Source organism: Zonotrichia albicollis, chromosome 11, assembly GCF_047830755.1.
Source record: "Zonotrichia albicollis isolate bZonAlb1 chromosome 11, bZonAlb1.hap1, whole genome shotgun sequence".
Lineage (NCBI taxonomy): Eukaryota > Metazoa > Chordata > Aves > Passeriformes > Passerellidae > Zonotrichia > Zonotrichia albicollis.
In genome coordinates, this window is record NC_133829.1 from 3,764,397 (window position 1) to 3,779,242 (window position 14,846).

At 42.9% G+C, this 14,846-nt stretch overlaps 1 protein-coding gene across 2 annotated transcripts in view; it reads left to right on the top strand.

Annotated features, from left to right (window-relative positions):
• IGF1R (insulin like growth factor 1 receptor) overlaps positions 1–14,846 on the top strand; it is a 169,322-nt gene that overhangs the window by 129,148 nt on the left and 25,328 nt on the right. For both annotated transcript variants that reach the window (XM_074549195.1, XM_074549194.1), the window contains exons 5-11: positions 1,291–1,435; positions 5,095–5,309; positions 7,276–7,402; positions 8,622–8,860; positions 9,311–9,478; positions 9,626–9,830; positions 14,002–14,288. In XM_074549195.1, coding sequence (XP_074405296.1) covers positions 1,291–1,435; positions 5,095–5,309; positions 7,276–7,402; positions 8,622–8,860; positions 9,311–9,478; positions 9,626–9,830; positions 14,002–14,288 — 1,386 coding nt within the window. The remainder of the gene's footprint in view (positions 1–1,290; positions 1,436–5,094; positions 5,310–7,275; positions 7,403–8,621; positions 8,861–9,310; positions 9,479–9,625; positions 9,831–14,001; positions 14,289–14,846) is intronic.

Sequence of the window (14,846 nt, forward strand, 5' to 3'; positions counted from 1 at the left end):
TCCTGCCCCACGTGGGTGGAATGGGTATGCAGCTCCCAGGGAAAGCTGGTATTTTTGTTAGGGTTTTTGGCAGGACAAGGAACCAAGATTAGGCAGTTAGATGAGCAGTGGTCCCAAAGGGGTAATAAAGGCCCAAGAAGGTGGAAGAGTTGAAAATCCTTGCATCTGGATAGGTAAATAACTTGGCACATGGCATTGTAAGACTGCAGAGCCTCACTTGTTGAGGCAAGGTGTGGTGTTTTGCTAGAACAGGGAATCCAGAGTGCTGAGAGCTCTTATGAAGCCTAACACTGTGCTGCTGGATGGTCAGCATTAGTGAGCTGGCCACTTCTGTCACATGTCTTGAGCAAGCAATGGATTAAATTTGTCAGAGCAGTGATTCATCAGCCAGGGAGGTGTTGACAGTTGATGAGCTCTTAAAAGCAGAGTAAAAATTGCTGTTAGTTTTTATTGGACTTGTATGTCCCTATGGAAGGTCCCTTTTAGTTTCATGAATAGGATTGAAAGATTTGGATCTGTTTGATTCCCTGCCTCATGCTGAATGAAAGTTCCAGGGTTTAGTTACAGCAGCATGTGAATTTTTTTAATTTGTGGTCCCACTGCTCCAGGTACAATCTTCCCTTAGGGGAAATGTTCCAGTTAGCTGGGGCAAGCATGTGGGAGGTTTTTTTTAAATTTTATTTAAACATTATTTTGGAGTGCCAAGAAGCATCTGATTATTTGGTGTGGAAAAGTGAGTTATGTGGAACATGCTCCACGGCAGGAGGACTTCCTGATGGTTTTATCATTGCTGTTTCATCAACTGGTTCAGTTTTGTAGCTTTTCAGTACTCTGTGACCCAGAGCAGACCAGGAACATACCCTCTCCTCTTCATCTTCAGTCTCATTCTCTGTTTTCCAGTGGAGCTTTCTGCCTGACCTTTGCTCCATACCCAAAGAGCAATTCCATCTCATGGTGTGTGCCTTTACAAGGGTCTTTTCATCCCTGCCAAAATGCTGGCTTACCATTTGGTGCTGGCTTCAGAGGGCAATGCCCATGGAAAAATCAGGTGTTCCAGTGTGGAAAAGCAAGACTGGTTTCCCACTGGTACTCTGTGGCTTTATTTTGCCCTTCAGCCATCTGGCTGCACAGGCAGCTGTTCTGGGGGAGGAAAACCAGTGTCTCTCATTTTCAAAAGCAGCAAGTGTAAACATTATCTTTTACTGAGCTGCTGCTGGACGAAGCAGAATATTCAGAATAGTCAAAGCTGTGAATTCTGTTACAATAATGGTTATCTTTTTCTCACTATAGATAACATTGCCTCAGAACTGGAGAATTTTATGGGTCTGATAGAGACAGTGACAGGGTATGTGAAGATTCGGCATTCCCATGCCTTGGTCTCCCTGTCTTTCCTGAAGAACCTGCGGTACATCCTGGGAGAGGAGCAGGTGGATGGGTAAGTGTTCAGATATTTGTGACTGCAATTTCTCTTTCACAGAAAGCTGTGGAGAATAAGTCTCCTTAAACCCATTTGCTTTCATTTATGGACTCTTCTCTCTTCTCCACTAATATGCAGGGTTTTTCTCCTCATGAACACTTCTGCACAGCATTGCTCATTTGCATCACTGTCCAAATCAGCATGTTCAGTTTGGTACATGACAAGTATTTTATGGTACCTTTGCTGTTACTTTTCATTTTAGCTTTTTCTGGGTAGATTCTTTACATCAATTAAGCAGTTTTGTTTGTTCTTTTTGCTCTTTTTGAGTAAGGAGTGTTTTCAGAAACAATTGGATTTCTTTGTAGCTCTTTACTGTTGGGTTTTAGAAGAGTTCTATGAGGAAGTCAGCTGAAAGGAAATATGAACTTTACTGGAAGTGAAATACAGTGCAAGTTGCAATTGTTTGCAACTCCCTGAAATGTTAGCATTACATGGATTATCTACTGAGCATGCAAAAGACTGGTCAGGAAAAGTTGATCCCTTGAAATGTTTGCTGTGGATTATATTGCTTCTATAATTACTCACCATGTGATACTTATTGCTGCACATAACTCCTGTTTTCCTATGATGGTAAAAGTTTGTCAAGGCAAAAGTTTTTATCCCTGCAGAGTGTGTGATGCTGAGGTGTGGTGAGGGTCCAAACAGAGAAGTAAATAGGTGCAGCTTTGAAGAAGAAAATGGGGCTGAGTGGGGAGGTAAACCAGATCAATAGTAAAGAGTTGCTTGTGCTAAAATTCCTGTGTTAGGAAATGACTGCAGTTACATACTAAGGGGCAGGGGCAGTCTCTTTGCTTGGAAGATGCCTGGCATAATTTAGGCATTACCACAGTCTAAATAACATGTCCAAAAATACTTAGGTGGAAGTAGGCACCTGACAAGGAAGGACTGAGCCTGGACAATTACTTGGGCAGAACTATGAGCAACAGGGAGTGGGATCTTAACCTGGAAAGCAGTGGGCTGCTGGAACAAGAGCTGTTTGTGCCAGCAGTGCCTTGAGGGGGAGGGAGAGGGTAACTTAAGGCCTATTATGATTGTTGCTCATTTCATGATTGACCCCACAGCCACTGTCCTTTTATTTATTGAACTGGACTGACAAAACAGCACTGCAGATGTTTTGTTCCTTATTCAGTTGCTGTTACTTGCCTTGGTTATCATGGAAAGTTTAGAGGGAATCTGCTTTGTTTGTCTTTAGAGTTTTCATTGCCTCTTTTGAAAACCATGTCTGTAGAAAACATGCTTTCACAGCAAGAAAGGAATTTCTCCTTGCAGGTAGGGAAACTGTGATGGAGGTGTGCTGCCAGAGGGGTCTCAGTGTCTGTTGCAGGGTTTTGTTCCCTCATTTGGTGCTGGCTGTGCCAGGCCCCTCCATCCTCTGCTGGAGTCTGTGTGTTCCCTGCTGTGTGCAGGGCTGGTGTGCAGGCAGCACATCCAGAGCATCCCACGTTGGGTACTGGAAAATGAGCAGTGTGTGGCCTTCAGGAGCAGTGGGGAGATGATGACTGAGGAGGAGTTTCAGATGGGGCACTGACCTGCTCTGATGTTGTTTCAACCTCTGCAGCAAACTGGGGGACAGCCTGTAAAATCCAAACAACCTCCCCCCTGTTTTCTACACCGTTTTGAGGCAGAGGCATCAGCTGTCAGGCCTGTTGGAAGGTGTGAACAGCATCTCTAGCTGTTGTGTGGTTCCTCACTGAGGAATTCACGGCTCTTTTTCCTGGGATCGTTGTTGTCAGGGTGTGGTGAATCCATTCAGTCTTCAGGAGAGCAGCAAGGCCTGATGTAAGCACAGCATTCCAGCAGGGCAGGCACCCTGTGCTGAGGGTGGGTGGGGAGTGAATGACACCCTCCAGACCTGTGGTGACACCTGGCTGCTGTGCAGGCTCCCATGGGGATGCTCCTCAGCTCAGGGCTGATTTTGGGGGGGTTTCTCAGCTGCCTGTGTGTGAGTGAAGTTTGAAAAAGTGAGTTGGGTAGTTTGTACACTGAGGTGTGAGGCTGGGTTTGTATGGAGGTTTCAGAAGCTCATATATTTAGTTTTTAACCAAGGCAAGAAAACACTGAACTTTAGTAAGGTGCAGTACTTTGAAATCAACACAAGGTTTGGTGGTGTCTGTCAAATCCCACAGGCACTTCAACATCCTTGTTCTCTACTGGCAGAAAGCATTTAAAGCACAAACATGTCTCTGCTCTCTTGTTAACTGAGCACATTCTTCTCAGCATCTGTGTGAAGTGGTACCAGGTATAGCAACTTCATTAGAAATCAAGTCCTGGATAATTAGGTGACAGATGGAAATAAGAAAAACAACTTGTCTTTCACATTATTCTGAAAATATGCTCTGCATTACAAGAAATGGCAAATCTGTGCAGATTGGAGCCAAATACAAAGTTTTTGTTTCCGATTGGGTGAGGGAGGAAGTAATGCTAAATTTTAAATGGAATAATTAATGGAAAACCATAAATGAATAATATGACAACTTTTTATGAGCCCTGTAGTTTGTTTGCCACATTTCCCTGCAGAAACTCTGTAGTTAGAAGGGCTTGTAGAAAGCCCAGCGTAGCTCTGTTCACAAGGGCTCAGCAGTGTAAGATGGGCTTCATTGTGTTCATAGTGGATTTTGTGTTGCTGTAGTTAATGATGAAGGAACTTCCCAGCAGAGTGAAATAAATGCTGCCATGGTGGGTTATCTTGATTTAGGTTCATCAGCTACACAGACCTTTATCTCGTTTCCCAGTGGTGCATTCCTGTCCCTGCTATCCCAAATATCAGTGTCCTTGCAGGTGTTGTCTTGCAGCTGATGTGGAGCCTACAGTCTTGCTTCTGTTCCGTGTATGCTTTTTTTCCCAATTCAGCCAAATTGAGTAGTACCATGAATTTCTTCATAATATTTAATAGGGCTTTCATAATATTTAATAGGCCTTTTGCATACAGCTTTGTATACAGTATCTGTGGAAATAAAGGATGTGCATGTTATTCCAGGGCTGTGCCTAGGGAGTGGGCTCAGCACAGCTGCCTGTATTTAGTTCTGTGCTCTCAAGTGTGGATCCTGTGCAGTCAGTACAACTGTTTGCTGTTGGGTTTTGATGTACAGGTGCAGCTGTACTTGTAGGAAATCTTTATTGGGCCAAGAGGTAGAACAGAAAGGCAAGGAAACATCACTATGCAAGCTCTTAGAGTTGCTTCTGTAAACATAAGCAAGAGCTGTGTTAATGACTGTGTTTTATTGTCAGAACTCCAGAAGGTTTTTCCTTCCATAAAGTATCTAAGGTTACTGTTTCCCATTTGCTACCAAATGGAAAATCCAGTGTAGAGACCTGCTGTTCAGAGGACATGAATTTATATATTCCTCATAGCAGCTCCTATACAACTCCTAAAACATGTTGGAGTGGGGTGGAGATGGTGTGGTGTCACCTTTGAGTCCTGAATCACCCTCATGTCCCTGCCCCCTAAACAATCAGGGTTAACTGGCTCCATGGGAGAGAAGAAAGCCCTTTGCTGAACACCAGTTTAAAGTAAGAGGGAGCAAACACAGTATTTCAAAGTTCTCTTATAGTAAAGTATTCTTCGTTGGACTGAGCTGTGAATTAAACTTTTTTTTTCTTCAAAAACTTCCTTCTAGGAATTACTCCTTCTATGTGCTTGACAACCACAATCTTCAGCAGCTGTGGGACTGGAACCATCATAACTTGACAATCAGTGAGGGGAAAATGTACTTTGCATTTAATCCTAAACTGTGTGTTTCTGAGATTTACCGTATGGAGGAGGTTTCAGGAACCAAGGGACGACAGAGCAAAGGAGATATAAATCCAAGGAACAATGGGGAGAGAGCCTCTTGTAAGTAAACAAACAAAAAAACTCAATGCCAGCTGCATTAGGAGGGTGTCACAAGAACAAACCCAATGTACTGACCTGTTGCTGACCATTGCAATATTTAGAATTTCAGGAGGATTTCAGCTCTTCTTGTTCAGGCTTTAAACTGTAGCTGTGAAGGTACCTTTGCATGAGTGGAAAATGATGTGGTTACACAGTCCCTATCTCATCTGTGAAACCCACTTGTCTGAGATGACTTCTTCCCAAATTCTGTTGTGACAACAGCAGCAGATAACAATAGGAGCGTACCTGGGAAATGAGAAATGAAATCCAGTAGTTTGGTGTATCCAACAAGGAGCAGTTTCTCAGTCTCCTTTGTAACTGTGCATCATTATAGGGATTTTCCTTTCTCTGATACTTATTCTTTCTTGATGCTAAGGAAGCTACTGAATAACAATTCCAGAGACACCAAAACAAACTGTTTCTGTTACATTCAGCTGCATTTAAGCTCCTGCCAAATATTGTACCTGGTTGCTAGAAATGCTTGTTTCAAACTTATTTTGCTCTGCTTTGTTTTAAAATTGCTTGCTTTTGAATTCAGAGCACTTTTTACTGTTCTGCAATATTAAGCTTGAGCATATCTGCATTTAATTCTGGATTCTGCAATGGTCAGAGTTATTGGAAAGTCCTCTCTTGGCTTTGATGGCTTGCACATCAGGTCTCCAGGTGTAACAGCACATTTAAAAGCAATCTCTCTTCTAGGAATTAAGAATGCCTACAAGTTTCACCTCAAACCCTTAAAACTGGCAATGCTTTTTCCCCTTGGTCTCTTCGTGGTGTTTTTGGAGCTGAGTAAACTAAAATGGACCTTGTGTATAAGTCAAGTCCCCTTGTTGTGGATGGTGCTTACAAAACTAGGACACGTAGTCTGCTGAATGTCTCTTTGGGCGCGCTGCAGACGCGCAGATGGCCCAGATCCTGGTTGTAAGCACCCTCCATTCTTTGCACGTTCAATAGAGCAAAGCCTTGCAGTCCTGGAGGAGTTACAGACACACAGCCAGGCCTTACTACCACTGAGGCCAGTGCCAGCCGCTGCCTGCTTTTTTAAGAAACCAGCACAGAAAGCTTTCTGACTCTGAGAAGGGCAAAAGAATCAACAAAAGCTCAACTGCCTTTGCAAAGATAGCACCAACAGTGCCAGTGTACACGAGGGTGAAAACCTCTTTATTTTCAGAGCTTCTATGGAACATTAGAAACCAGCTCACAGTTGACAGAACACAATTTCTTCATCCAAGAATTAAGTTTTTAAAATGCTATTTTGTTTTGGGTTGGAAAGCTCAGTGAGTTGGTAGTGGGAAGCCATTCATTTCAAAGCTGTGGGCTTCCATCCAGGTCTGTTCAGAAGAGTAGCTGGAAGCTGCTGCCATCAAATGGTTGTGCCGTATATGAACTGAGTTTTGGAGTTCTTGGTCCAGCCTCTGATGAATGGGAATGTAAACTCCTTTGTCTTTTCCATGTTGTTCAGTCTCCAGAAAAACAAATGGTAGTTGTCAAAAGTTGTCCTGGAGAGTGAGCACACAGAGGCCGGTGACTGCTCCGCGCGTGCTTTGGAGCCAGATGATGAATTCAGTGCTTCCAAAACCAGTCCTGTGGATAAACAGGGCTTCCATTCCTCCCTCAGGGAGACTCTGAAGTCGTTTTCAGGAGCTTTCTGATGATGCATTAAAAGAAAATCTGCTTCGAAAAATATTAATAACAAGTGACTCAAGCATTTTTTAAACTGATTGCCAAGGTCACTGCTTTACCCTTAAGCTCTCAAATGTAGTAGGAGGAAAGAGGAAGCTCTACAGAGACAAAGGCTGTTGGTATCCTGTGGTGTCATAGGTGCTACTGGAAAGGCTCCTTAGCTAAAACTGATATCTAAGAAACAAGAAACACCAACAGGTGATGTAATGCCAACTCTGGCATATCCTGTCCCTTTGCATTGCAGGTGAAAGCAAAATTCTGCATTTTGTTTCCAACACAACGCTCAAGAATCGGATTAAGCTGACGTGGGAGCGGTATCGCCCTCCAGATTACAGAGACCTCATCAGCTTCACTGTTTACTACAAAGAGGCGTAAGTAGATGTCATCAGGGATGAACCAGGACAGTCGAAGGGAGGGCAGAAGTTACTATTGTGGGGAAGGCTCATCCAGTTTTTGTATTTCATCCTCAAGTCCTGCTTTTGTTCTGATTCTTTTCTTGGTGGAGCACAAGCCTCCTTTAAAAAGAGGATTGGTTTGAATGAGTCCTACAAATGGATTGCAGATCCATCAGAAGGTTTCAGATTTGAAAAAAGAGAAAGGTGGATGGCTTGGCTCTTCTCAGGGGTCTGATTCAGAGCAGCTCCTAAGTTGCCGTATTTACTGAGATACTTGCTTTCTCTAGGCAAAGAATTGACTAGAGAGCATGCCAGATCAGGAGTTTGCCCTGCCACTGGATGAATTGTCTGCTCAGGGTTTGGGGTTATTTAGACTATCCAGCTTTGGTCATTTCCTGCATTAGTATCTCTTGAAAATGAAGGTGTGGGGCAGTTACTGGAGAAATCCAAACTACTTGGGAGATGCCTCTGCCTTTGCATACCCTTGTAATGGCTCAGATTTAAAATAATTAGAAAAACCAAATGAGCACAGAAATAACTCTCCAGGCAGTCTGGAGGTGTGAAAGGGAGGTTTGGGATGCTGGTAATGATACATGGAGTAAAGATGTGAGACATGGAAGCACAAATGTTTCATGTCCAGCATCACTTGAAAAAGATCATTGTGATGTTCTACAATGAAGCCAGCAAGTGTACAGATATTAATAACAAGAATTTGTATGCTCTTTCACTAGTGTTACAACTTCTGAAAAGTAGAACTGTATAAATGTGTTTGCATTGTGTGGAAATAAAAGGATAAAAAGCCCACTGGCCTGGTCAAGGCAGTCTTGAAACTCTGGGTTCTTTATGGTAAAAAGCTTGGCCACTGTCAACTACTGTTTTGAGTTGCTTCTGTTCGATATATGTTTATTTAAAGTCTAAATATGTCTGAAGCATTTCACTGCCTGTTTTGAGTAAAAAAACAAGATAAATTTAGAGTTTTTTTGGAGAATGTTGCTTTACTGCTCATGACTAAAACTGAACTCTGAATTTTGTACTGCTTGGAAATACTGTTTTTCCCTAGTATATTCTGCTGTGGAAAGCAAGTAAGCTTTATTTGTTTCATTGAGCAACTTTGAAGCAAGGTACTCTTATACATATTTGACAGTCTTTGGGAGAAAATAACTATTTGTGCTACTTTTTTCTTTGAATATTTCAGACCATTCAAAAATGTGACAGAGTATGATGGGCAAGATGCGTGTGGCTCCAATAGCTGGAACATGGTTGATGTTGACCTGCCACCAAACAAAGAGAACAATCCTGGAATTCTGCTGCAAGGGTTGAAACCTTGGACTCAGTATGCCATTTATGTCAAGGCTGTTACCCTCACAATGATGGAAAATCATCATATTCATGGAGCAAAAAGTGAAATCATATATATTCGAACCAATGCTGCAGGTGAGATGCTGGGCTCTGGGGTGAGAGGTTGGTAATGCTGCAGGTGTGATCAGTGCATTATTGTGCAAGTTCTGTTGTTGATACAGAAATAAAATTTATATGCGGATAATGTGCATAGTGCTAGCCATTTCACTAATTATGAAAGTAGTATTAAAATTTGAATTAAAACTGTTTTTTTAGATACTCTTTTCATTAGGAACTATGGGAGCTTCTTGGAGTTAGAATTTCAGGCTTTGTAAAGATTAAGTACAACTTTGGATTGGGACTTGGTTGCAGTTGAATCCTTAACTGTTGGCATAAGTAGAAAATCCTTTCTTTGAAATAAGGTGGTGTTTTTCCTTGCAGTATAGAAATGCATTGGGATTCACTCAAAAGCTTGCATGGAAATACATTGTAGAGAGCTCTAGATTTAAATACCTTTCTTTTTTCTTTCTTTTTTTCTTTCTCTAGTGCCATCCATTCCCCTGGATGTTATTTCAGCATCCAACTCCTCATCCCAGCTGATTGTGAAGTGGAATCCTCCCTCTCTTCCCAATGGGAACCTCTCCTACTACATCGTGCGCTGGCAGCAGCAGCCTCAGGACAGTTACCTGTACAGACACAACTACTGCTCCAAAGGTAGGAGAACCAAAGGCTCTTGTGTGGAAATGCCTGGGACTCTGCCTGCCAGGGCTAAATAACAGCCAGTAGAGGGAATGGGTAAATACAGATTATTGTATCCATGATCTGGAGAGAAAGAAACCAGCTCTGTTCTTTTCTTTCAAGATAAAGTCCCTATTCGGAGATATGCTGATGGGACCATTGATACAGAAGAAGCCACTGAGCCCACCAAGCCAGAGGGCTGTGGGGGAGAAAAAGGACCTTGTTGTGCTTGTCCCAAGACAGAGGCAGAAAAGCAGGCGGAGAAGGAGGAAGCAGAGTACCGGAAAGTCTTTGAGAACTTCCTTCATAACTCCATCTTTGTCCCCAGGTAATGGTTTTGGACACTTCTTTGGAGGTAGGGCTGATAATTTCATCTTTTAACATTTCCTGGAGCTGAGGTTTCCTGGACATGACAGCACACAGAAACACCTGAAACACTGAACATTACCTTTCTTTTCATGTGAGACATTCCACAGCCTTACTTTACAGTTTCTTTTATTTGCCAATTTTCATTTCTTTCTTTCAGTTCTAGGCCATAGTAAGGGTTCTTACCTGTATTGATCAAGGATTTTAGTGATGGTTTCTTTTCAGACTCAAGAGTCACTTAAGGAGCTCGTTGTCTCTAAGGGTTTTAGAGACAAGCAGCACAAGGCAGACAGAGGGCTTCAGATGTGATTTATCTCTAAATAACCATTTAAGTGCTTGTGCTCCTAATGTGAATTTATCTTTGAAATTAAGGGCACAGTTGCCTCACAGAATTGAAACTGGTTTCCTTTTCTCACTGCGCTAATTGCAAAGGTCTTGTGTGTTTCCTGGGTCAGCACTGCAGAGAAGTATTAAATATTTCCACTCTTACACCATAAACACCTGCTTACATGTTAAGTGGAATTGTAATGATTCTGTGCTGCAACACAGAGTAGATTCTACTGAATTAATTGGTGATTTTGATCCTTGAGTTTCCAATTTATCTTTCAGGTAAGGTGTTGTTACTAAGGGTGATTGGATGCTGGGGCAGGGCACACAGTGTGCAGCTGTTTTGCTACAGGCTTTAAGATCTAGATCTCAGTGGTGCACCTTGTCTCATTCTCCCTCCTGGCAGGGAAAGTCCATGGTCAAATCCTGTGTTTGACAAGTCTGCTGTGGCGTTGCTGCTTCATTTGATGCTGGTTCAAATCGTTCTCCATTGTGATTTTTTGGGCTTTTATTCAAGGATGTGTTGAATTGACTTGTTGGGGTTGACACTTTGATGTTTACAATGCTTCTTAGCTTTATCCAAAGAATGAGGGGCTAAATACTGCCTCTCTTGGGAGGTGTGAAGTATCTTATCTGAGCTGTGTGGGGGTCACACTGAGCAATTTGTGCAGTGATGATGAGGAGCAGCAGCCAAGATCAGGTACAGGGAAGTTCCAGCCTCCATGTCTGATCATGATGGAAATGCTGAGCCGTGGGAAATCACAAGATCTGATTTTGGACTTCATGAAGTAGCACAATGAGGAGTTTTGAAAGCCATGTGTCAAGTCTAAACTACTTCAAAGTCTGTTGAAAAGGAAGTTTTTCTATTTTCCCAAACACTTGTAATTCAGAATGTGTTGTCTTATCCCAAATTTTCTTGCACTCCTGCCCCCCTCCAAGAAAACTCATAGAACCTTGAACTCAGTAACAAATAAACTGATCAGTTCACAGAGAATTTCCTGAAAGCTTGTCTTTTTCTCTTAAATTACTACCATTAGAGTGTTTTGGAACAGCAGGAGCAGATAAGGGACAATGCTCAGCAATAGCTGCATAGCCAAGCAACTTTTAAGAGACTGTATGTCAGGGAAATTAAAGTTTATGAGCTGGTGAGACATCTCCATGGGACAAATCTAAGCAGCTTGTTACTTGATGTAATTTTTTTTCTCTTTCCCAAGGGAGAAGTTAATTAATGTGTTAGTGTAAACCTCAATAGTAGTATTTGTTTCCAGAGTTCTACCTGTGTCCAGGTTATTATGAAAGAGTTGCAGTATGTAATACAGCATGAAAGTATTGGACTGAAGATTGTTTAAGAAGTCTGTTGATCTAATCTCCTGTGTAACTTCTGGATGACCCCATGTGTGTTAATGCCATGGTGGATTTCAAACAGGACTCTGCTTAGCCATGAAGAGACACTGACTACCAGAGGAGAAGGAGTTTCTTTAAGGTTTTTGTTTCTCTAATGAGCAGGATGGGACAGGCTCTGGGTGTAGTCTGAGCAGTAACATTAAAATTGCCATGAACTACAGAAGGAGTGAGCTTTGCTGTTCAATAGCCCATGTTTTCTTAAATGTTTTTTATTTGATTGAATTTTTAGTGTTATTTTTAATTTTTGTCTTGCATTTCTTTTCCTTCTTCTCCCTTAATAGAATAAATGATTTTTCAAGTTTTTATCTCTAGACTTTTCTTCCTTCCTTGGATTCTTGCTTTTTGCCTTTATCTCTGCATTTCATGAATGCAGGAAGCTGCTTGACCAAAAAGCACTGAGGTCAAAATCTCATGATGTTTTAATTACTTTTGCCTTGTGGTTATCCTGCAGCTCTTTTCTCTTCCTGACACCACTGTAGTTTTCACCAACAAGTTTTGTGTTCCTTTATCTTTTTCTCCAAAGACAAGGTAGGGCTGTACTCCCCTCCACCCCCAGATACCACCAGAGATTTGAAGCTCCACACATCCCATAAAAGCAGTGAAAAGTCAGGCCTTTTGGGTTCTTGCACTGGCACATGCTTTTGTGGTTGATTAGAAATGAACTTTTTTTTTTTCCTGCTTTAACCACAGAATCTGTGCAAATGTTCATCAGTTCAGGGTTAGGCATCCAACTTCTTACTGATGAGAAGTTTGTTCTTTCCACTGAGCTAAAGCAGTAAATCAATACACACTGTAAGCAGGGTGAATAGGTTTAGTAACTTCCATAGATACCAGTGCAGACAAGGCACAAATGCTTCTGTCCTATGAAATTGCCTTAACTGACAAGATATTCACTTGTGTATTGCTTAAACAATTTGTTGCTAACTTAGGAAATTCTTTCTTGTCTGTGTTTATTTCTGTGACGTGGTTTACATGGTGGTTAGAGTGTCAAAACGACTACTCACTACGTAGTAAAAGGATTTTGGAAATTTTTGTAGTGAGCTCCTAAAGAAAAAAATTCATCCAGTCTCTGCCAGAAGGTTTCAAAACTGAGTGAGCCTGTTCTTGGCTCTCTCTGCAGCATGCTGCTCTGTGGCTGCATGTACTCAGATGATATATTTGACAGTGAATTAAGTTCTCCTGTTGAGTCATCTTTCCTCCTGTTGTGTGTTTGAGGGAGGCCTCATTTGCCTGGTTTGTAACTTGCTCTTTGGTGGAGATGTTGGACCTCATGCCCTTGGCACCTGTTGCACTGGCCAGGTGTTCCATGGGCACTGGTGAAGTGATTTCAGGGACAGGATTCAAGCCCAAATTGTTTTTGTAGTGTGACTGTTCCACCTTTCTCCTTTCCCTCTCCTGGGGTGTTGCTTTCTGGGTTTGAGCATTCCTGCAGCCCTTGGAGACAGAGGGACAGGAGCAGTAAAGCCAGACTGCCCCGTGTAGTTGGTGCTCCTGTACAGAACAGCCTCAGATCTGGGGCAGAAGCAAGGGCCAGGTCCAGTGTGGCCACAGGGTGTTGGTTACCTGATCCATGTGGTTCTCAGAATATGCTGATCCTTGTCCTGTCCCTTGGGGCTGTCCACTACAGCAGTTCCCTGGGCTTGAGAAAGCAATGGTGTGGCTGTAAATCCTCAACATTTTAACTCTGCTTAAATTTCACCCAGATGCCTGTAAGGCAAAGCTGCTCATTGAACTTTTGCCTCCACACAATATAAGTGCTGAATTTTCTTACGTAGGAGGATTGTTCCTTTGCAGAGCTTTTGTTTGGGTGAGAGAAGCAGAGATACACAGATGACCACCCGAGTGGTGGTGAACCTTCATGGCCTTCAGCTGCCTTCCAAGGTTTCTCCTCTCAGTGCGGTACATTCTAATTTCATCACAACTGCAAAGCTAACTCTCAGTAGGCTCAGCTTCCTTTGCTAATCCAGCAAACTTCAAAACAGTTTTTCCCCCCCTAACCTTTTCAACCTTTACCATCTGATTTTTATTTCAAGCATCAGCATCGCTGTCGTTGAACCACTAATCCAGGATGCTTGTTGAGTAACAGTGAAGCTGTTCTTTGCTGGTCGGTTTATTGTGTGAGATCAGAAGTTTGCACATTCATCTTGGGGTGCAGTGTGAGCTTCAGAGATTTGGTTGATTCCTGACCAAATGAGAGAGAAATGAGATGTGCTGACACGTGACCAGTTCAGATTTAGAGAAAGTTTTCCTCTTGTTTTGCAGTTCCCTTTATTTAGCTTTTTTATTAGCTGTTGCCTGTTTCGCTGGGGTGTTTGGCACCGTTTTCTGGAGAAGAAAGTGGATTTTCTGGAGAAATAGATTTTCTCTAAAGAGCCCTTTCTGTACCTGTGTGTGCCCCTCAGGCCCGACCGGAAGCGGAGGGACGTGTTCCGCATCGCCAACGCCACCTTGGCCACGCGGAGCAGGAACGCCACCGGGAGCGAGCACTTCACCAACGCCTCCGACACGGAGGAGAGCGAGGTGGAGTATCCCTTCTTTGAGACCAAGGTGGATGGCAAGGAGAGAACTGTCATCTCCCACCTGCAGCCTTTCACTCTTTACCGCATCGACATCCACAGCTGCAACCACGAGGCCGACACGCTCGGCTGCAGCGCGTCCAACTTCGTGTTTGCCAGGACGATGCCCTCAGGTGAGCTCACAGAGATCAAGCTCAGGGGGACAAGCTCTACCAGTTAGAATTACATTGGGGTATAATAAAAAATATTCCAGGCAATAGGATAAATTGGAGCTGCAAAGATTTTTTTATTTTGTGTCCTTGACTGGCGTGTTGTGTGCACTGAGTGATGTGTTTGAGTCTGCACTGGGGAGCTGGAGAAAGGGAGAAGTTGACTGCCAGGATAATTAGGAGAGATTCTGTTTCCCAGCAATAGAAGTGAGACCCCCAGACATGGTGGGCTGAAAGGTTTTGTTCCTCAGCTCCCTGTGTGCTGAATAGAGCCACAGCAACGTTTCTCTGCTAATGTTTGGTTTTGCTGTCCTCACTCGGAACTGTTTGCAGATGTTGGAGTTTTGCTGGTGGGAATGTTTGCCAAATGTTTCTTCTGTCACAGTACGACCGTGCATTTGTCCAGCCTGGGAACAGGAGGAATACTGTGTTTCTTTGTGCCCAGTCCCTGGCCTCTAGACTACTTCAAATAGGAAGCATTGAATGCTGTACTCGTCATTGGGACTTTTGCAGATTGTACTT